The sequence below is a fragment of the Abramis brama genome, assembly GCF_963993115.1.
Source record: "Abramis brama genome assembly, chromosome: 13".
Classification (NCBI taxonomy): Eukaryota; Metazoa; Chordata; class Actinopteri; order Cypriniformes; family Leuciscidae; genus Abramis; species Abramis brama.
In genome coordinates this window covers 25197675-25222099 of record NC_139975.1, presented here as the reverse complement: position 1 = coordinate 25222099, position 24425 = coordinate 25197675, and the positions used below count along the sequence as shown (strand labels likewise).

Here is a 24425-nt window from a genome sequence, read left to right as displayed (position 1 = left end):
TGTGCTTGCATGACGTGTGAGAACCAATAAGGTTCATTCTTGTGTTACGCATCATGTTTGAGCTTTCGCAAGGACCAATGAGGTTCATTCTTGTGTTACACATCATGTTTGAGCTTTCGCAAGGACCAATGAGGTTCATTCTCATGTTACGCATCACGTTTGAGCTTCAGCAAGAACCAATGAGGTTCATTCTCGTGTTACGCATCACGTTTGAGCTTCAGCAAGAACCAATGAGGCTCATTCTCATGTTACGCATCACGTTTGAGCTTCAGCAAGAACCAATGAGGTTCATTCTCATGTTACGCATCACGTTTGAGCTTCAGCACGAACCAATGAGGCTCATTCTCGTGTTACGCAGCACGTTTGAGCTTCAGCAAGAACCAATGAGGTTCATTCTCATGTTACGCATCACGTTTGAGCTTCAGCAAGAACCAATGAGGCTCATTCTCATGTTACGCATCACGTTTGAGCTTCAGCAAGAACCAATGAGGTTCATTCTCGTGTTACGCATCACATTTGAGCTTTTTTTCTTTTTTTTAGTTTTTTGATTCTAAGAATTCACAAATATTATGATCCTCTTGCAAAGGATCCACTTCCTAAAATATATAGGCAACTATTTTAATTTAGACTAGTACGTGTGATACTATAAAGACAAATTAAACAACAGGCATGTTTGTTGTCATTGTCAAGTAATGGTTCAAATATTATCTGAACTCAAAATCATTTTTATTTGTGCAGCACAACACAATATACATTTGTCCAAATCTTTTTTTAAATATAAATGTTGTAGTTTTTTTTTCTCCAGCTGGGGGTCCCGGTATAAACCCCCTGGTAAAAATTTACCAACTGACCATTGCCTACATGTCATGCATAGCTCTGAAAATTTCATGTGTCTTGTAGTCTCTTTCTTTTTTAAATGTTCTTCTCAAATTTTACAATAATTTCCATTTATCTATTAATATATGTATTTCATTTATTAATCAAATCAACATTTAAGCGGGATAATGCTTTGCGTCGGGGTTCTGATCACCCTGTGCAGGTCTAGTTATTTGCGATGATCAGCTGACTGTTCATTATCCCTTATATGGAAAAAGTCTAACATAAAATGTTTTCAGAACAAAGTTTAATCAAATAACAACATTAAACTCTGATTTCCAAACTAATTTTGCAAAGAGGCGCTCAGTTGTAGATTAATTTGAAACACCTGGCGTTTGGAGTCTGTCTGACATTGCAATAAACTTTGCCACTTAATCACGTCTTCGACATCAAACGTTTATCTCCAAACATGTCATCAACATCCTCATCACGGCACTTGCAGTTATGAGTTTAGATTAAGTGAAGTTAATGTGACAGATTTCGCTTGTGTAATCTGTTAATATATCATCCTGTGATGGGGTGTTAGGCTGTTAAATCAAACGTGTTTAAGTAGCTGTAGAAAACGCTCCGTTGGGAATAAAGGCTAATCGGGCCAGTCATGCTATCAGCACCCCGGGTATGGCCACTGGATCTTAAGTCCATCTCTCTTACAACCTCCAATATTTAGAGGCTTGTGCTTAACCAGTCATTCGGATGGTTTCGTTGTCATGACCAATTAATGATGCCTCCCAAGTCCACAGCGACTGCGTTGGTGTTTCTCTTATTTGGAGAGACAGTGAAACTACGGCAGTGGTGCTGTTAAGTGCCTTGTTATCAGCATTTTCCATCACAATCTCTTTACGCGCTCATTTGGTACTTTCCTCAAATAGGGACGAACAGAAACACTTTGGTGCCACATGACTTATTCAAAGCATTAGAGGCACAAATCCCATGTTTTTTGTTGTGAGAACATTTAGATAGGTTAAATCATATGACATAAAATGAGCCTAGAATGAAAAGCAGCTAGATTTAAACAAACATTTTGTCCTCAACCCAATTTCCTGCATTACAAACCATGTAACTTTCCTTAAAATTGTGGCACCCAAAAAATTACACGGTTTGGATCATGTTTACATCATGATGGGAGGACAAGTACAAAATCTCATTCTATTTTCTCAATTTCTTCAGAGATTGTAGTGTTGAGAGCATTCATCGGGCTTGACAATTGCACACTATTATGCAAGTAATTGTAAGAAAAAAAAATGTCAAATACATATTTCTCTTGCATTTAAAATAAAGTTTATCAATTACCACTAAAAAAAACATTTGTTCCCAAACTAGCTAGCTACTAATGAGTGACTTATTATGCAATTTTAAAGGTTCCTAATTTTGTTTTGGACTCCTACAATAGGTTTACATGCATCCAAGGTTAAAAAACACTTGAATTCTCATAATATACATTGCAGCATCAGCTCTTTTCTCACAGTGTCTGAAACGATTCGATAAAGGATTCAGTCTCCTAAACCTCTCCTTTCCTAGAGCCTACTCTGCTCTGATTGGTCAGATGGCCCAGTCTGTTGTGATTGGTCTGCTCTGATTGGTCAGATGGCCCAGTCTGTTGTGATTTGTCTACTCTGCTCTGATTGGTCAGATGATCCAGTCTGTTGTGATTTGTCTACTCTGCTCTCATTGGTCAGATGGTCCAGTCTGTTGTGATTGGGCAACCACTTACAGCGCATGTCAGAAATTAAATGCTCATTACCGTATCTGAAGTTCAGCTCTGTTTTTTCCTTAGCGCTTCATACACAGTGATACGAATATTAACGATGGAGTCGATTTTACCGTATCAGTTCCAGCACGAGTCCTTATCCTTTGGTAATGCATGCAAAGTGGATTTGCTTTCGCGATACAGAAAACTTCTCAACACGTCGACAACACGAACCAAACTCTCCCAGTCCTCGGCTACAACTACAGTGTTTGAGGGTCAAAGTACATTGTTCACTGGCAGCCTGCAGTGAAGACCATAGTTCGGCATTATGCAAATTTGTTACAAACCTACATAGGTTTCGAGCAGGAAGTAAGACTGGAATTACTGATGACTCTTTTCAGAATCGACAATAAGAAAATATCTCTATTTGTCATGCATTTTAATATTTGATACTTTGCACACAAACAGCTATATTCCTCACAGACAGCTACTGTATATAACACACTACATGAAAAAGCATAATAGGGACACTTTAATTTAAATTAGCAACCATGTGTGCATATATTTTAATTTATTTATGTTTTGTCCATTTAATTTGGATGTTTATTTAATATTTAACTAGCCTGGATAAAACCAGACCATTCTCAGTAGTAACTAACTTCATTAATAACTGATTTCCAAAGGGGCGTCACCAACGGACGTCGCTCGAATGCCTCTGGGCGCAATTGATGACCTAAAACCAATCAGAGCGATCGTCATCGTGTGAAGCCATATGCTGCGTCCCAATTCGCAAGATACACTACGCCATAAAAGTATGTACTCTTTTTGTGAAGAAAAGGTATTTACTTTTGAATGTGTAGCAAAAAAGTAGGCAAGCTTTGGGACATACTACTTCGTCATCTTTATCGGACGGATCTGTCGCGTGCATCCTGTCACGTAAACTGCCCTGTCAATCATCTTGTCACAGTTAAAATCCTCTATTAAATCTAATTTAATTTTCTACCGTTTCGGAGAGAAATGTAGTAGCACGTTCATCTGCCAGTGGGTCTTTCATGGAGACTGTCCTCATGTGTTTGCAATTTGAATATAATAATGCATTTAAAAGTTGATGCGCTTCACCAACGGACGTCGCTCAAATGCCTCTGGGCGCAATTGGATAGACCTAAAACCAATCAGAGCGATCGTCATCGTGTAAAGCCCGCCCCAACGTTTCTGATTGGTGCCCCGATTTCGACGGATTAAAAATGGGCTTGGATGGGCTCTTTGCCAGACTACTTGCAGAGCAAATCTAAATCTGCTGGAAGTTGTCTGGGTTTTCCCACGCTAATATTTAACTGTAAAAGTCGCACAAATCATGATTTTAAACTTCTCAAACTTTGGCTTGCAACAGGGGTACAGAAATTACAAGCCTCATATCAAATAAATGGAAAACAATAAACTGTTCATACAATATTCAGTTTGACATCCTGAGGTGGAAGAACAATGTTTTCTAAGCAACTCCTTTCACTGACTATTTGTGTGGGGAAAGAAAAACTTTCAGTTCCTACCTTATTCTTGGAAAATGGCATTTATTTCAATGCCTGGAAAAAAAGTGAATCATGTTTTGCTTGATGTTAATTTTGCATGACTTCTGTTTTTAAATGGGTTCTGTGCAGTGGAGACGGATGTCTTCTGAACGTGATGAGTGTTGGATTTGGGTTGTGACAGGCTTAATGGAGAACTCCCAGCAGCCTCTGCTTCAGTGTCAGCTCAGTGGGAGAGACCCGACAAATGACGTTGTGTCTTTCTGTCACAATCTCAATATGATCTATCGATCTGGGTATCCATCTGAAGAGCTGGCATGCCTCACTTTATCTTACATAAGGTTGTTTCGCAGATTTGCAGTGCTCTGCTGTAAATAATGCTATGGCAAGGATCAACAATAAGGATTTTTTTTTTCTGCTGGCCTAGTCGTTCATGGTTTTGCTTTTTACATGCTCTGCCAACATTTTTCATTGACCCAACTGAAACAAATCATGTTTTATTTTTTATCCTTATTGTTGAGCCCTGGTTTGGTGTTTTTTAAATGGGGGCTACGAGAGTTAAACTGAAGGCAGATACTATTTGATCCAGTGACTTTAGAATAGTTTTATTGAATACAAAGACAGCTTTTTCTTGTGTCTGAGACTTCTTTACTTGATGATTTTCCATGTCACATAAAGAATTCATAACCAATGCGCCCTTAATTAGTACATTTATGCTGCAGATTTAGAGACGCCCTTGATTAAATTAATTTGCACTTGCAAATTTCAGCTCTGTTAACGATGATTAAACATCACAACCTAACAGAGGCTTTTTTTTGCTCTCTGCTTCTCAAAATTATTTAGTTCACTTAAATATTAATATTCTGTCATTTTTTTACTCACCTCATTTGTCTGTGGAACACAAAAGGATACATTTTGAATGGTCACACCTTGCCTTTATGGTGCTTTGCATCCTTCCTCAAACTTGAAAGCTTCAGATCCTATTGCTTTGTAATCGATTAGAAAAGAATAGCTACAAGCTTTAATATTTTACCATATGAAATCATGTAAATTATACAATTTTCATTTTTGGTAAAAAAACAAAACAAAACAAAAAACAGATATTAAATGTTCATGTCTTTAAAATCCATTATATATCAATGTCCCAATGCACTGCACTTCTATCTTCATGCCTGATTCTTTTAGTAGAGAGGGGAAAAATCCACTCGGTTGCATGTGAGCTCGCAGAAGCTGTGTGTTTGCGTCTCGGTTTGAGATCTATTGATGTCAAAGAAGAGTAAACAGAGCCCAAAGAGGCATCTGCTACCATCTGTGACCATAGTAATTATGCTCACATTTGGCACTGAAGCCAAGAGGAAAGTTCCAAGCCCAGGTGTTCCATATTCTGTACCCTGGCATCCACACTTCGCTCGGGAAAAAACTGTATATTTAACCTCTTTCCTCAAAATGTTAATCCTCAGAAAGTTTTTTCCATTTTTCTGCCCCCCCATATGATTTATAACTGTAATACATTAACATTTGCTATATGCACTCCTGTTTTATTGTATTTCATTACTCAACTGGAACACCATAGGTAGGATGAAAAAGCTCAGAATGGTGGAATACCATTAGGCATAAATATCATCAAAACATATCTTCATGCATAGCACAAATCTTCATTGTTTCTTAAAAGGATAGTTTATCCAAAATTACAATTCTGTTGATAATACCCTCACCCTTATGCTGTTTCAAACATGAGTGATCTTCCTTCCATGGAACACAAAGGAGTTTTTAGCAGAATGTTCATGTTGCTCATGACTGGGTTTGTCAAGTTCCAAATATAAAATGGTCCTTATATCTTGGGTACTTTTTTTTTTTTTTTGGTAAGGAACAGACTCAAATTTACCTCATTAATGCGATTTGAATATTGTTCATATTCAAATTTGGCTTGTTGCAACCATGAAATATACATGAAATGTATATTTCATGGTTAATGTATATTTCATGGTCTTTACCTCACACAAAACTATTGTTTGACTTCTCAAGATGTGAAATATAGGGCACAAGATCACTTTTATGGTTCATTAAGATGTGTTTTGGTCGATCGGATCACGAGTAGACGAGGGAGACACTTTCCTGTTCACACCTGGTGTTTTAATCCATCTCTTTTGTCCACTTTCAACCACTTCTGTCCTGATTTCTTCGAGGGGAGGGTCTATGGGCGGGTAAATGTAGGGCTTTTTCAGATCTTTTGATCAAATGGATGAAAAAAGCTCACTCAATTTACATATGAACACGAAAGGAGACGATGGAAACGCACAGAGAGCAGCAGCTTTCGTTTCTGCTCTGACAGCCACAAGACTCAGCCGAACGCTGTGAGTGTGTGTTAGAAATCAGGAATGGTGAGAGAACATTGTGCTTGGTATGTTTTTTTGTCTTCAAACCAAACTTGGGTCTTTCGCTGACAAAGAGTAGATGGTCTTTAGTGGCTGTTAGAACACATTCGACCACATGAGCGTTTATACAATGAAAGCAATCCGGTTGAATGCGTTTTCGACTACCTCTGGAAGTGATCGAAAGTGGACAAGCTCAAAACGTTTTAGACCCTATTTACACTGTCTACTTGTGATCGGGTTGACGTTTCTTAATACCAGGTGTAAACAGGGCTTATGGTGCTTTTATGGTGTTTTGAAAGATGCTGGTTCCCATTCACTTGTATTTGAGAGCAGCATAAATATTCTTCAAAACGCCTCTTTTTGTTTTGCACAAGGGAATATAAAGCTGCGTTCCGAGTGACAGGGTTCCAGTTCACTTTACAAAATGTGTTCATTTGAAAAACCCATCAAACACCAATTGAGTGCACATATTAGAGAAGTTTGAGGCTTGATAACATAATATACTTCTGCAAATAAATGTAATATAAATTACCATACTTTCATTTAATATGTAACACATACATGTGTATTTATATAAATATAAGTTATTATTAGTATACTTAATAAATTGTCATATTTGTAAATGCTAAACGGAGTGATAAACGTCTCTTGCAATGAAAATAAACATAATTACGACATATTAAATGTGTTTTTTCCCCTTATATAACTGTAATCATAATAGTTGGATTGTAACTGTCACATCTGGCACACTTTATACCCGCAAACAACCGTGTACAAACCACACCTGGGACTAATTAAACTCAATAAAAATGCTGAAGCCTCAAATCATTTTTACTGCGTTTATTTTAGTCAAACTTCAAGTGCTGGAATGATGTGCAATTACTGGTGTGTAAATTTCCCTCTCCACTTCCTGTGACGTGATGTTTCGATGTTCCCTAATTCTCTATGGCGTTGCAATCTTACTCAAGGTGACGGAAAACCCTGTGAAACCCACTTCGCAGAGCATTTACGGTCGAATGGAATGCACCTTAAGTGAAACAGGTTTGAAACGACATGAGCGTAAATAATGCATTGTAACACATTTATCTGTGGAATTTATTAATAGAATGTCTCAGTGGGATAGTTCGCCCAAAAATGAACATTCTATAATAATTTGCTCACCCTTATGTCAGTCCAAAACTGTGTGACATTCTTTCTTCTGTGGAACACGAAATACGTTTTTTGAAAAAAGTTGGTAACAAAACAATTTTTGTACACTTTGAATTGAATGTACAAAAACACATTTCTCAAATATCATCTGTGACGTTCCACACAAGAAAGACTATTGAGAGTCTGTATATAGAGTCTATTGGGTTGGGAAGCACATGAGAGCGAGTAAAAATGTTCATTTATGAGTGAACTATCTCTCTAAGGGTTTGAGGTGGCTAAAGTGACTCTGTCGCCCAAGGCATCAGCTGCTTCTCCTGAGGGAAACCTGCAGTGTAGATGCTCAGCACCGGCTTTAACACACTCTGTGCATAATGACAGATGCTAAACATCGGAGGGAATTATGTGAGCCGAGCTACCACTGACTATGGACCATCTGCATGCTCATTCGAAGTTTTATGTAGTCATATCTTTATCATCAATAATTTGGATTCTTATCAGTATCATTTGGATTTTTATGTATTTGGATTTTTTTATCAGAAAAGTTCCATAAAGGATTTTTCTTTTTAAAGAGGCCATATTAGGCCCTATTTCAGAGCCTTGATTTTGGTTTTGAGGTTCACTAGAACTTGAACATTGAAAAAACACATTATTTTCAGATATTTGACATTGTTGCAGCACCTCTCTTCCCAGTCTGTCAGTAACGCTCTGTTTAGTTTCTGTCTCTGTGAAGCCCATCCTTACGAAAAGCGCAATGTGCTCCGATTGGTCGGCTGGATCAGTGTGTTGTGATTTGTCGGCCGCTTTGAGCGTGTTTTGGAAATGTCACTCCATAATAACCACCAGTTTCAACATTACTAACTCAACTCAACCACCCCTTTTATTTTGCATGTGCCTTGGGCTGGAATTATTTAAATGAGGAATATAGTGACGTGTTCGTTCCTGGAAGAAAACTCTAGACCACAATCGAGGCGTTTCAGGGAGTTCAGAAACAGTGTGCACTGATATAGAGAATAACTCCCTTTGGATTGACTTTGTAACTTTGCAAACCTTTTTCATTCTCAAACAGCAACATCACACACTGGTCCTCAACACTGGTCCTTTTTAAATAATTTCCAGAAAATACCAAAAATTAGTAACAGAAATGTTGTGCAAAAACTAGAAGTAGTGAAGTAGTGGTATTATACACTGCCCTGCCAAAAAGCAAAAAGTCACTGTTTGTTTTAAATAGGCAAATGCTTATGATCCAGTCTGTGATTGGATCATTATTGCAGTGGTTATTATGTTTCTAACATGTAATATGTTTGTTAACAGTTCTTCTAACTCGAACTGATCGTTGTTTAAGAAATGAAAAGCTAGACACTCCATGTAGGAAGACACATCATGGCCATATTCCAGGATGGCAATGTCAAGATTCATCAGGCTCAAATTGTGAAAGAATGGTTGGGAGGATCATGAAGAATCATTTACACGCATGAATCGTCTCCTCCGAGTCCTTAAATTCAGTGAAAGTCTTTGGGATGTGCTGGAGGAGACTTTACAGAGCCCTGGACTCTTGCATTGTCAATACAAGATCTGGACCAAACATTGATGCACCTCTTGATGGAAATAAATGTTGTGATGTAACAGTTGCCAAACATTTAACATGCATGAAGCTTTGCATAAGCATTTGCCTATTTAAATCCAAACAGCGACTGCCGGGCAGTGTGCATGCATACGGGATATGTCATGGGGAATTGGGGCGTGTGTGTGTGCAGGTGTGTTTAGCGTGTGTTTGCTCATGCTGAAATGGCTGTTTGAAAGTGCACACGCAGGACAGTGTGAGTCACAGCTGGTTCTTCCAGCGGCTTTTGAATCAGAGGGAGGGTTTGTCCTTTAATGCCTGAGAGTAACTTTATCAAGTGTGCTGGTTATTTTTGGCAGAAGACGATTGCCGGTTTTAAGAGTTCCCTCACAGGTCACTGCTGGAGAAGCACGGAGAGATAAATATGGGGCTAGAAACTGCCTGCCACCGTTCAGCCAGCCCACTGCCCCCTCATCCTCTGGCCACGCTGATAAACACATCCAAAGCACTCCCAAAACAAACCCAAGATAAAATCAGGGGCTTTTAATCCCAGGAGGCATGGGATAAGTGCCTGCTCAAAAACAGTTCGGATGAGAAAATTATCGACAGTACAGAATTAAAACGAGAAACATTACGGAGTATAAGCTCAAATAGTGTGTAAAGCTGTTTTTTAAAAATAAACAAACAGCTGACGCTTCGCCGTGATTGGCTGATTACACTGTCAATGCGAAAATGCCAGCCTATCATGATTGCAGCCAGTCAAAAAATCGGCCTGAATGTGTCAAACTGGTGAAAATGGATGGGCTAATTACAGAGTAAACAACTCACACTCGGACATCATCACTTTTGGTCACATCCAAATCGGAACGAACTTGTAATGACTTGAAACGCAAAAGTGATTTGTGACTGAGGCAGTTTTAGCGAGCACTCAGCTGAGTTAAATTAAAAGGTGCATCTGCGTGCCTGCCACCATCTGCGGTGTTTACTGAGAATTTGTTGACTAATGATCTGAAAGAAGGCGACTGCTAATAAAAAGAGCTTAACAACAGTTAGTAGTAACTAATGAAATAGATAATAAATGTTCTTGTTACTGTACTATTGAAGTTATTATTTTATAGGCAACTTGATGAGACTTGTGACCAAAAACGTCATAAAATGCTTCATGTGGTAACATCTAAATTAATGAATTCAAAATAAAAAAATATTATCAACCTACACTGCTATTAAAAGGTTTGGGGTCGGTAAGATTAAACTAAATAAACTTCCATTGATGTATGGTTTGTAAGTATAGGACAATATTGGCTGAGATACAACTATTGAAAATCTGGAATCTGAGGGTGCAAAAAAATCTAAACATTGAGATAATTGCCTTAAAAGTTCTACAATTATGTTGGCGATTGTGCTGCATTCACTCACAAAAATAAATGTTTTATATATTTACGGTAGGAAATTTACTAAATATCTTCATGGAACATGATCTTTACTTAATATCCTAATGATTTTTGGCAAAAAAAGAAAAAGTGATAATTTTGACCCATACAATGTATTGTTGGCTATTGCCACAAACATACCCGTGCAACATGTGACTGGTTTTGTGATCCAGGGTCACATATTATAATGATTTAAAAACATTTTTATATATAGAAAAATAGAACATTTTAAGGCGTAATAATATTTCACAATATTACTGGTTTTACTGAATTTTTGCAGCCTTGGTCAGAATAAGAGGCTTCTTTCAAAAACATTAAAGAAAATTTTACGAGCTTTTGAACGTTTTGAACTTTTATTGTTTACAATAAGATACACCAAGAAAACTAAAGGATTAGATCAGGTGGGAAAAGCTCCTTAAAGTAACATTTGCAGGTTAACACTTTTTACATTGTGGTTTTAAATTTTAATATTAAATACTTACATATTAATTACAGTGTGGTTTGAAATATTAACGTCAGCCTTATTAATGTAATGTAAAACATACAAAAATATGATAGTGTTGGTTGCCTGTTGATAGTGTAAGGCAGATGCCCATATACACCTTAAAGGACAACTCCAGTGAAAAATGAACCTAGGGGTAATTAACACATGGTTACTGAGTCGATCGTTCCTTGGGATGCTTTTCATGAAAATCGAATGTTTACAGACATTACGCGTTTACAGACAGGATCCATCTTGGAAAACAGTCTCGACTAATCGAGTCACGAACGCCGTGCTAAGTTAGCTTGTTGATAGGAATTACGTTTGTGAAATCTAACGTAGCACGGCGTTCGTGACTCGATTAGTCGAGACTGTTTTCCAAGATGGATCCTGTCTGTAAACGCGTAATGTACTGTCTTTATAAACTATCTTCTTATTAAACTGTCTGTATACTTACAAAGTTCTCAATGCTTCGGTTTGCATGTAGGGACCTTCATTATGCTACCGTGTTAGTGTGAGGCTATTTTGAGCCTTGTTAGTGGTATTAACTAGCGATTTACTTTTACTTACTATGTGCCCCATATACTAGTGTTATGAGCTAATCTGTTTTTAAAGATAAAACTCTTTACATTCGATTTTCATGAAAACGCATCCCAAGGAACGATCGACTCAGTAACCATGGGTTAATTACCCCAGGTTCATTTTTCACTGGAGTTGTCCTTTAACCTGGAAACTGTGTAAACATCCATTTGAACATGACATTAAAACCCAAATGCATAAAGTAGACAGAGAGAGATGCTTTTTTAAATCTGTTGTATTTTCCCAATAGTCTTCATGATCTCTTCCTTTCCTAATTATCCTAATTTTCCTCTTATTTGTAGGACTACACTCTGACCATGTATTTCCAGCAAGCTTGGCGAGACAAGCGCTTGTCTTACACCGAGATCCCTCTGAATCTAACCTTGGATAACCGCGTCGCTGACCAGCTCTGGGTGCCCGACACCTACTTCCTCAACGATAAGAAATCCTTCGTTCACGGAGTGACGGTCAAGAACCGAATGATACGCCTGCACCCCGATGGCACCGTGCTGTACGGATTAAGGTACGTCCATTGAGGTCATTTTCATTGTCGTTATCGACCGAAGCTGACCGGTAATCACGTTCGGCAGAGGTCGTTTAACTCCTCTCATAATTCTATCCGAGCGCTGGTGCAAACTATTTGCAATCCACCCACATAACGCGCTCACGACATGTTCTGAGGCCTGTTTTTATTTTCTCTCGCTGCTGATTGCATTATGCCGGTGTAAATGACTCAACATCGGTGTCTATGTTTAGAAGGGATGAAATTGTTGTTGCTAATTCCAAAGCTGCATATTGTGCTTTCTGTTCCTTAGCCTGACAGCAGTGTCCTTATCAGAAGAGTGCTTAAAAATTAAAAATCTGCATTGCAGCAGATAATTCACTCTTATTAAGCTAGCAAAATCAATAAATATAATTTATAACGCTTCATTATGTAAGTGCCCAATTACATAAGGTTTTTGTTTTTTTTACATAACCCAAAAGGGAAAATGCGTGCAGAAACACTAAATGCACATGATGAAACATTGATGGGAATGTGTGAGAGTGCCGTGACCTGGCCCGCAGAACATTGCTGCTGGGACTGCCAGCGCGCTGCTTTGTCAATGGAGACTTTCGTATGTGAGACAGCGCCGGCTGCGGCCACATGAGTGTGTGTGTGTGTGTGTGTGTGAGCATGTGTTGAGGAGGCAGTAATAGAGCGTTCTCTTTTGTGACATTTGAAATTTAGTGAGAATCTGTGCTCTGTTGCAGTTTGACATAAAAGAGTGTTGGAAGATGGGGTTCTTTGGGTTTGTAAATGCGTTTGTGAGTGTGTGTTTGTGGTGAGTGGGGGTGTGTTGTCCGTCTAGGTGCCCTGCTCCACTAAGCCTGCCAAAGCATGTTCCTCAATTACCAGGAGAAGAAGAAAATAACAGTGCCCTTCTATAACTGTCTGTGAGAGCCCAGTCTGAAAATTTAGCACAGGCAGGTAGATCTGATTATCTTGCTCCTAAAAGACTTCAACCAATAATGCAGACACCGACCAAGAGAGGAAAATACACAGGCTTGAATACAATTTCCAAGTCATAATACAACAACTGAATCATTTTACAGCTTAACAGTCTGTGTTGTCCTTGTTTTAATGGGCTAATGTCAAAACATTTTCTATGCCTTAGACATTTTCATATTCATTTAGTTTCATATATTTAATTTGTTATTGTTTGGAGCCTGTAAAAAACAAGAAACTGTCTTTGATGCATAGTACAGTATACATTTTTTCTTGAGGTACTGATTCACATATCTGTTTATTCTGGCCATGAATCACCTGCTTAGACACAAAACCCCCCAAAATGATATGTATTTTATGTATCACTGGATGCCTCAAACAAAACTCTGAGAATTGTTCAATTCAGTCATTAGTTCTTTCTCAAAAACACACAGTACCTTTATAGTAAACTCATAGTACCTTTTTTAAACTATTTGTTTCCATACGAACCAATAAAAAGACCGTATGCCTTTACTCCTGAGAATATGCTTTCTGCTTTTGTGTGGAATGTATATAAAACAGTCAGTGCTATCTTAGGCTGAGACTAAACTCGTTCATTGAAATGTAAACACAATGACTTGGTAACACTTAACTTCAAATTTAACTTTATGTATAATGCAATATAAAGGTATTCATAATGTACATTTATAATCTATTATATCTTTTCATAAATAATTGTAACCAAAGTAAAAATACTTTATAATATTAGCAGATTCCTTGTTGCATCTGAAATTGGGTGTTTGTCATGTGTTTTAATGCATTATACTTTCCAAAGATGTAAGATTGAGTAGATAAGTGTTATAATGTATTATAAATGTGGTTACAATTATTCATGAGATTATACAATGCATTATATGGTGCATTACAAGGCATAATTAATGCATTATATATATTATAATGTATTATACATAAAGGCCTTAAGTAAAGTGTTAGTAATGACTTAGTCTGAATTAAACTAACATTGCAAGTAGAGTTTTAGAAGTTATTGACTTTTGGATTTTGGAGCACAACATAACTCGGTATACAAACAATATGAGGTGTTCAGCAAGTCTATGTACTAGGCCCAATTAAGAAGCGTTCCAGTGCAGTTAGGGCCACTTCTGTCTAAATGCAATCGACTAATTTGGGATATAATGGACTTAAGCAAATCTAAATGACTACACATGGTGACTGAGAGAAGAAGAGGTGTTCTGTTTACCATCTCATTTACAGTGGATGAGCCACACAATAAAATGGAGACACGATCATTAATTCTCATTTACAGAAAGGTTGCCTATTATATGGAGGTGAAGTGCATCGGCTGGTGTTATTTTTTTTCCCAGAGACTTGAAGATGTCTAAGGGCAGAATAGGACAGCTTCTATTTATATCCAGCAATAATTTATTTTGTGTGTAATCACACATTCCTTTGCTGTCTTTCAGTGTAAAGGTGGGTGAATACCAGTGCAGCAGGAAAACTCAGATAGGACATTCAGCACTGAAAGGAAAATTGCTGAACTTTCTGCAGAATTCAATACCACGTCCTTCTCTTGCACTTTATGTCCGATTCTGTCAATAGTGGCTTAGCAGGATCACCAAAGAAATATATATTAAATATATTATAAAATATATAAAAGTAAATACTCTGATCTTCATGTGACACTTGCCTTCTTTGCTTTTCACTATAAGAAAAGCTTCTGCAAATTAAATTTATGTTTAAAAACATATCTTCAGGGGTTAAATTCAACATGAACTCTAAATTGACCCTATTTAATAAAATTTTTTATGCTTTGAAGGTATACATTTTATCACTTCATACTGGGAATGCACGATATATCGGCCACCATATCGGCCGATATGTTAATTTTTAATGTTGATGATAAATATATATGTTCAATGATAAATAATGGATTATTTCCTTCAGCTGAGACACTACACATGGCATTTAATGGTGAGACTTTGGGTTTTGTTATTAGGGTCTCAAAAATTGGATTTGGTTTTACCATGGGCGTCGGAAGAAAAAAAAAAGTGGGTGGGTCCTCCCCCAGAAAAATGTTCACTGGAGTAACTGTTAAATACCATTTCATGTATTCTGGTGCCTTTTAATGAAAACAAGTAAAAAACTCCACTTCACGTCGGGCGGTTCTTTGCCTCCACATCGTGCATTAAATGCACGTGGATTATCCCGCTAATATCATGGTCATTTGCCAGCAATGACAACTTAAAGCTGTTATTGATGTTTGCAACGCAATATTTGACTGGAAGGGTACAACGGGCGGTTACTTTCATTTGCGGCTCGTTGAGAAATATAATGTAGCTATTCAGCGGAAATGGAGTTTAATTTACTAGGGAATTCCTCAAGTGGAATGGATTTTGACTGACGGCGCTATGAAAAGACAAATGCGCTGAATCAGAGAGAGACGGTAAAAGTAAGTGGGTCCAATATCATTGGTCTTAAAAAGTGGGTGGGTCTTGTCCCACCCATATACAATGGTTCCGACGCCCATGGGTTTTATCGACCAATATGTCGGTTATCAGCTTTCAAATATAAAGAATTATCGGTTAGCGGTATCGGCCAAAATGTTCATATCTGTGCATCCCTACTTCGTGCATTCCCTAGGAATTTCACACATGACCTTGGCGTTGCTAATGCTATGCTTTACAGGAAAAAGTCACATTCCTAGTTAGTATGTGCACATTATTATTTATCTAAAGAAAAAATGTGTCTTTAATCTCTCATCAAAATGTGCTCCGCCTCTGAAATTACATTCCATGTCCACAGATGTCACCAAGTCCTCTCATTTTTCAGCCCATCCCTTTCCAACCAGTTGTCATATATATATATTACAGACCATATATTTTCCCCATCCAAGCATTCACTGCACTTTTTGAAAATCCCATTCTAGTAATTCAGTGTATGAAATCCTTGATCCAGTTCGGGACTAAGATTTTCACTGCAGCGTTTTCAGCGCGTCCTCTTGCCACCCTCAGTGTAATTTAGTCAGAACCCCCGCGTTGTGTGTTGCAGCGCAGGCCTTAGTAAACAAGGTCGTTTGGAATAAAGGTACACATGATGCCTTGGGGTCTGTACCCAACCCTTACATGAACCTGTGTTTTGCACGGGGAAACCGTAGTGCTGCAGCCCGGCCATGATAGATGGATGGATACATGAAGTCTAGTGTGTTGGTGAAGAAAGCGGTCTTGAATGTATGCGGAGGAGAAGACCACAGTGTTGGTGGGTTTCAGTGCAGGGAAGTAGCAGTCTAATGGCACTATAGAGTAAACATCTCCGACTTTTATTCATCAGACCTTTTTCAAGCTGATACAAGCTGCCAGAGGCGTTAAGCGGCACTAAACCGGTGAGGGTCAGGCCTAGCTTCCTTCTGCTCTTAATATATTGAGCCAAGCCCTCTTCAGCCAGATACAAATCAACCAGTAAGCAGCAGGTCACCGTGAGAGGGAGAGCAGAGAACTGAGAGATGAGAAAGAGAGACTGAGAGCAAAATCTATTTTTAAGTTTTTCTTCCCAACTCACAGACTACTACAGATATGGTCTTTTAGTTAAATAAGCATCTATTTTTGGCAAAAGTACAGTATACAGTTAATAGACTTATAATGAGAAAGACTAGTTTATAATATCAGATTTAATAGAAGAAGCCGGAGTATTTGGGGTGGTTGCGGGGCAGTTTATAACACCTGACAAATAATGATATTAACCTACTTTCACATAAGCTCACACATCTAGGTTATGATGTCATTGCTTTAATATGCATTTAAATATTTGCTTTGTTTTCTCCTTTATATGGTACTATTTATTTTAGCTGTCTGACTAATGTGTGTTTAAATGAAAAGTTTAAGTGGGAATTAAAAAATGAAATCCTGTTTACAAAAATATATCAATACTCCAGTCTTCAGTGTCACATGATCCTCCGTAAATCATTCTAATATGATGATTTGCTGATCAAGAAATATATATATATTTTTTATTTTCAATGTCGAAAACAGCTGTTTCTTGATATTTTTGTTGTAACCGTTTCTACAGGATTGTTCGAATAGAAAGCAACATTTTTGCAACATTAAAAATGTCTATTATGTCACTTGATCAATTAAATGCATACTTGCTGAATAAAAGTATTAATTTCTTTCAAAAAACAATAAAAAAATGCACTAATCCCAAACTTTTAAACGGTAGTGTATAATCAGTTGTTCTTAGACGGATGGAAAACCAAATTGAGCATGTGCTGAATAAGCATCATCATTCTAGCTTATTTATGATTAATGAAATTTAGTTTGTTGTAAATTCCACCCGGTACAACGGCCAATGGTTTTCCCTAACACAGAGAAAAAGAGACGTACTGTATGTAGTGAAAGAAAGGCGGAAGATGGAAAGAGACGGAGAAGATAAAAGAGGGGTTCAGAGATGAGAGAGATTGAGTAAGGGTTAACAATGTTAAGAGAGAGAGAGAGAGAGAACGAGAGATAGAAGAAATGAGAGAGACAGAGAAAGAGGCTGAGGGACATCGAGGCTCCATGTGTCTCTCCACCTCTAACTCTTCTCACAGCTTTCCAACAACACGCTTCCAGAGACACCAAACCACATCAGCTAGAGGGACCAATATCTCTCTAATATATCCATCTTTTAGACATCAGAAATGCACAGAGACTTTTTGCTGATGATGTAGCAACCTATAAATAGCCTGTTATTTTTACCTCTGCCATCTTGGCCTAATTTCCTGATTTCCCAGAGCTCCCAGTACTTCCACCGCGCTTCCTGTGGAATTGTGATTGCCGACTGGTGCACTAGGAATCTCCAGAGTGTTGATGGTTTTAGCATGCTGATTTATGACCGTAGAGTTGTGAACAAAGAAAGAGATGAGGCTTGTTCTCACTACATGCTGACAATGCTGACTGGATGATTCAAAATTGCAACCCACAAAAATTCAAAAAATATATAGTGCCTCGCACACCTGAATCAGTCATAGGTGCGTTGGATGATTGTGCGTTGCAATATTAACTAGAAAAATATAAATCATTAAAATATTTTTAATTGGTTTTGGTTAAATTAACCTTCCAAAAAACATACAAAATGCAAGCACATTTGAGAACAGATCATCTAGAGTACAATCAGCTGTGAGTAATAATAATTACGAAAGGAACAAACGAAAATACAATTCTACACCCAAATGTACAATGATACACAAAAGTCTCACACCTTATGCGTTTTGTAGCCCTGAGGTAGGTCGATTGACAGAAATGTTACTCATTAAAATATTGTAATTATTTTTTAAATTAATTACTTAATTAACTTTGAAACTCTAAAATGTCACAAAATCAAGTAGAAGTGTAAAATGATTGTGACATGTTAAAGTCACCATGAAATCAAAATGGACAATTCTTCTTTTTTTTTTTTTTTTTCTTCTACAGAATGTTGCAGTGCTTATTATAAATGATTTATCTATGCACATCATTATTTTAAAATTCATGCTCCAAACGGCATCTCTTCTCCTCATTATGCGTGTCTCGGCGGAGGGTGGGACTAAATATCCTCCTCAACTGACTGCAAACTGGCATTCAGATTCAGATCATTGAGAACGCCCAACTTCCTACGATCCAAACTATTCCCCAGGACCAAATCAAGTACCACCCTACATTTTTCCCAAATTCCAGAAACCGTTTCGCTCGTATATTCATCACAATAGGGAAGAAAAGACTATTGCAGCTTCTGTTTCACGCCGACCTTAAATGGATTTTGTTCTTGCTTTTCTAAATGTCATTTCCTAATCAATTTGGTTAAAACCAGGGTGAATACTTTCACATTTCTCTGCCAGAAAGAAAAAGCCGCCCTAAAAAACTCAAAAACAAAGTTGCACTCCCGTCCATTGCGGAAATCATGTAAAAGGCTCTCGAATTGAATTGTGAGCTAAATTATTAACGATAAGCAGTTCTCCAGATTAAGTTTTAACAACCCACATGAAGTTCAGGGACATCTATTAAATTTTAGTTTGCAGACCTCTTTTTAATTTCCTGTGAAAATGCTGCAGCAGTTGGGTCAGCCTCAAAAGACTTCAGGTAATGAGGACTTTGTCCACCACAGATTATGGCATTCTGAAGTGAACATCAAAACCTCTCCCATACTTGCTCATTAAACCTTTTATTTGATAGAATAGATTTATAGAATAATAGAATAGCACAACAATGTTTCTCGACAGCATCCGATTCCAAACAGATCTGCAACCCATTTGTAGGCTGTGGCCCACCAGTCTTTTCCATGTCACACTGAGCTTTAGATGTGAGACTGGTCTGATTATATAGATGGAGGGTTGCTCTAGCCCTGCCTTGTCTCGGTTGTCCTTGAGAAGCGTCAGTAATCCCCACAGTCCCTTGTCTCTGCTTTGCATTCAGGATCACCACCACCGCTGCCTGTATGATGGACCTGAGGCGATACCCGCTGGATGAGCAGAACTGCACGTTGGAGATCGAGAGCTGTGAGTGTTGCACCTTTTTATCCGTCTTGACCCAGCTCAGATCCTCTCACTGGACCTGATCAATGCATCTGTTTTTCATCATCACCCTGACTAGAGGTCAACCGATAGTGTTTTTAAAAACAATATTCTGAAAAATTATTAAAAACAATAAAATATGTCATTATAATATTATTGTTTATAATAGTAATAATGTATAAACTGTTGTATTATTATGAAGTAGTTTGTTGTCGTTTTTTTGTTAATAATTTGTATTTATGCCATGACTAGAGGTCAACTGATATTGTTTTCAGGATTTTTCTAGCATTTATTTTCATGTTGAACTATTTTATTTTATTTTATTTTATTTTATTTTATTTTATTTTATTTTATTTTATTTTATTTTATTTTATTTTATTTTATTTTATTTTATTTTATTTTATTTTATTATTTTATTTTATTTTATTTTATTTCTTTATTTTTTATTATAATAATGAAAATGATTTTTCACATAATAATGAAAAAATATTATTAAAAACAATAAAATATGTAATAATAATAATATATTGTATAACATATATATACATATATAAATAATTATAATTATATTATCATACTTATATATTATATTATTATATATATATTATTATATTATATTATATTATTATAAGTTTTTTATTAATAATATGTGTTTATGCCATAAATATAATTGTATTATTTTTATTATTATTATATATTGATAATAATAATATAATCACAAATGTAATTTCATATTTATTCAACACTGTAACTACTATGTAACATTAAAGGGATAGTTCACCTAAAAATGAAAATTAGCCCATGATTTACTGACCCTGAAGCCATCCTATATGACATACTTATTTCAGATGAATACAATTGGAGTTATATTAAAAAATCTCCTGGCTCTTCCAAGCTTTATAATGGCAGTGAATGGCGTTTCTGTTTTGAAGTCCATAAATGTGCATCTATCCATCATAAAAGTGCATCTATCCATCATAAAAGTGCTCCACACGGCTCTGGGGGTTCATAAAGGCCTTCTGAAGTGAAGCGATGTGATAGTGTAAGAAAAATATTAATATTTAACAGGTTAGAAAGTACAATTTTAACTTCCGGCCAAAAGGTCATACGCAGTCTACTTACGCCTAATGCGCAAATTACGCAACAAGTAGCGTAGTGCGTCATGGCGTAGCGTAAATATCAGCAGTACGTCGCATTACTCGCATAAGTTGCTTTTCAAAGTTTCTAAACTTTATAAAGTTTTAAAGATGGATATTTTTCTTACACAAACGCATCGCTTCAGAAGGCCTTTCTTAACCCGCCAGAGCCATGTGGATTACTTTTATGATGAATAGATGCACTATTATGATGGATAGATGCACTTTTATGATGGATAGATGCACTTTTATGATGAATAGATGCACTTTTATGATGGATAGATGCACTTTTATGATGGATAGATGCAGTTTTATGATGGATAGATGCACTATTATGATGGATAGATGCACTTTTATGATGGATAGATGCACTTTTATGATGGATAGATGCATAGATGCACTTTTATGATGGATAGATGCACTTTTATGATGGATAGATGCATAGATGCACTTTTATGATGGATAGATGCACTTTTATGATGGATAGATGCACTATTATGATGGATAGATGCACTTTTATGATGGATAGATGCACTTTTATGATGAATAGATGCACTATTATGATGGATAGATGCAGTTTTATGATGGATAGATGCACTATTATGATGGATAGATGCACTATTATGATGGATAGATGCACTTTTATGATGGATAGATGCATAGATGCACTTTTATGATGGATAGATGCACTTTTATGATGGATAGATGCACTATTATGATGGATAGATGCACTTTTATGATGGATAGATGCACTATTATGATGGATAGATGCACTTTTATGATGGATATATGCACTTTTATGATGGATAGATGCACTATTATGATGGATAGATGCACTTTTATGATGGATAGATGCACTTTTATGAACTTTCAAAACAGAAACGCCATTCACTGCCATTATAAAGCCTGGAAGAGCCAGGACATTTTTTAATATAACTCCGATTGTATTCGTCTGAAAGAAGAATGTCATATACACCAAGGATGACTTGAGGGTGAGTATATCATGGGCTAATTTTCATTTTTGGGTAACTTTCCCTTTAAGCTTAAAATGCTACGCTCTTGAGAGTGATTGGCTATTAGGTAAACAGCTGAATAATTTATGTAGGCAATGCATTAAGTAAGTCACTTTACCTGTTTACACTGTTGTTTCTTGTCGAACGCACAGTGGTTTAATAGTGTCGTAGGGTTCTGTTCAGTAGAAGTGCTGCCATTGATCTGTAAACCCTATAACACAACGGACCAAATAGAAAAGTATGTTAAAAACATGGGTTCAACCGCTAATCGGTTATCTCTCAGCCAGACCCATCTGATGCCAGGACCTTTAAACAAAGATGATGTGGTTGTTCAGCTGTGCCATGACAGCAATGGTAAATTATGCATTTACAGCCATAACAAAAGCTAATCATCTGCCTCTTTATCAAGATGAATGGGCTTTCTATTTTGTCATTATTGCCTGTAATTGTGTGTAACGCAATTTTTCTTGTAATAAAAAGTGCGAGACATAGGAGAAGAATGAGAGGTCTTCTCAGTGTGTTATCTGCGTCCCTGGAGTCATGGATTACAGCGCTGTGATGTGATGCTCAGGCACAGGCTGACTCCGTTTGATCATTAAGTTGCCAGAAGCGTTAAGCAGCACAAAAACAGTGAGGGTCAGGCCTGGCTTCCTTCAGCTACTAACACATTGCGCAGTGTTCTGTTTCTCCCTATTTCTCTCGCTCTATCCCTCCATTCCTGTCTCTTTTCCCTCTTCTTTAACTCATTCCATCCTCTTCTCTTCAGGGCGTTTTTTTCATTTAAGAATCGGCTCACTTTTATTCCATGAGTGTACATTTGAATTGAATTGAGCATGGCCCAAAAGCATGTTGAATTGAAGTGAGAGTGGAAAACAGTCAAAGGAATATGCATTTAATGTGTAGTATATGTAATATGCATATTTATTTTTTATATGTAAAATATATTTCTTGCTCATAACTAACTTCAACACGGTTAAAGCGATTAATACAATTATCAAAGACACACACAAACATATATGTGTGTGTGTGTGTGTGTGTGTGTGTGTGTGTACCTACTTAACTGTATTTTGAGGACAAATTTGTACCCAGAAGTGACCAAAACTTGACAAAATCTCCAAAAACTTCCCTTTAGGGATGTCCTCATTTGTAAATCTGAAATAATTAAATTTTTTTTTTTTTTTATGTAAAAATGCAGAAAGTTTTCTGTGATGGATAGGTTTAGGGGTAGGGTTAGTGTAAGGGGATAGAATATACAGTTTGTACAGTATAAAAACCATTACGTCTATGGAACGTCCCTATTTAGATATATATATATTATATATTATATTATATTATATTATATATATATATTAGTCAAACCAAATTTTTTTCAGACATCTTGCTATCCTAACTTAATAAATGAACTATAGTGTCCTGCACCCACTAGTAAAAAAAATATCAAATATATATATATCTATATATTAGAATACTGCATCCTGTTTTTGGCTAATCTAATTCAACTTGCATAAACTTGGCATTCTCGATTCAATTCCGCATGGTGCACAACCCTGCTTGTCTTTCATTTCAGTTTCTCATCGATCTCTCTTTTCCAGTGCCTCAGCTCTTCCGCATGCACACACTTGCGCGCACAATTGCGTGTTTTTCCTCATAAATTTCATCTGCATATCTGTGCTCGGTGTCAGAAAGCAGAGGGCTGGGATGTAACATCCTGGAAGAGAAATGTTTTGTGTCAGCCTGTGCTATTTCATGCAGGCTAATGAGACACAAGCTTAAGCCTACTTTTCCCTGATAATCTTGATTCTTGATACATTTTTAATGGCCGCGATTCAGAAACAGATTTTAAAGCATAGCAAAGTAGCAGCTCTCCGCTCGAGTCAGTCACCTCTGATGTGGATTCCAGCTCGCCTTGTTCTCGTCCTTTTTCTTTCGAGGCCCTGAGGGAATAACGGAGCAGTAGCAGTAACCCCTCAGAGCAGAGTAAAGTGATGTGATCTATTGACGGTAATCAGCCAGTCAATTGACAGAATCAGATGCGGTGGCACAGAGATAATAGTTTTAATGGAAAGTGAAACACCAGTCCTTCCCAGTCCAGCAGCGGTTTCCTCCAGAGTCCTCGGCTCTCTCTCTCTCTTGCGCTTTCTCGCTTTTCGTCTGCTCGCCGTTTAAAAGCCTTTTCAGACTGCGGGGTGAACACGACTCAGCCTTACGTGGTTATGGTCTCCAAATGCTCCTACGCTAAGAAGACATATCTTATGATTGTCACATGGCTGAAGCTCTTGTCATATTTACATCTCATGCTCTCTGGCCCATTAAACCGAATGGAAAAAGCTGTATTTGTTATCTTTGTCGCTGAGTAGTTCATTAATGCTTTATAAGGCCTGCAGCTTTGTTGGCCTTTTTAAGTCTGTACCTGGTTGCTAAGTCATGCAGAGATAACTCCCTTGAATATGAAGAAATCTGAAGCTCATCTTTAATTATTCAATACACTAAATAGGTCACTGGTTCTCATTATAAGTTGCACGCAGACAAACTGGTACAGACGGAGAAGGAACCTTAGCGAGGACGGAGAACAAGCAAACACACAAATTCCTTCACGGATGTGCATTCGTGTC

At 37.2% G+C, this 24425-nt stretch overlaps 1 protein-coding gene across 2 annotated transcripts in view; it reads left to right on the top strand.

Moving 5' to 3' along the window:
* The window catches only part of gabrb2a (gamma-aminobutyric acid type A receptor subunit beta2a), a 43949-nt gene that overhangs the window by 5200 nt on the left and 14324 nt on the right, over positions 1-24425 (top strand). For both annotated transcript variants that reach the window (XM_084132711.1, XM_084132712.1), the window contains exons 4-5: positions 11964-12184; positions 19567-19649. In XM_084132711.1, coding sequence (XP_083988837.1) covers positions 11964-12184; positions 19567-19649 — 304 coding nt within the window. The remainder of the gene's footprint in view (positions 1-11963; positions 12185-19566; positions 19650-24425) is intronic.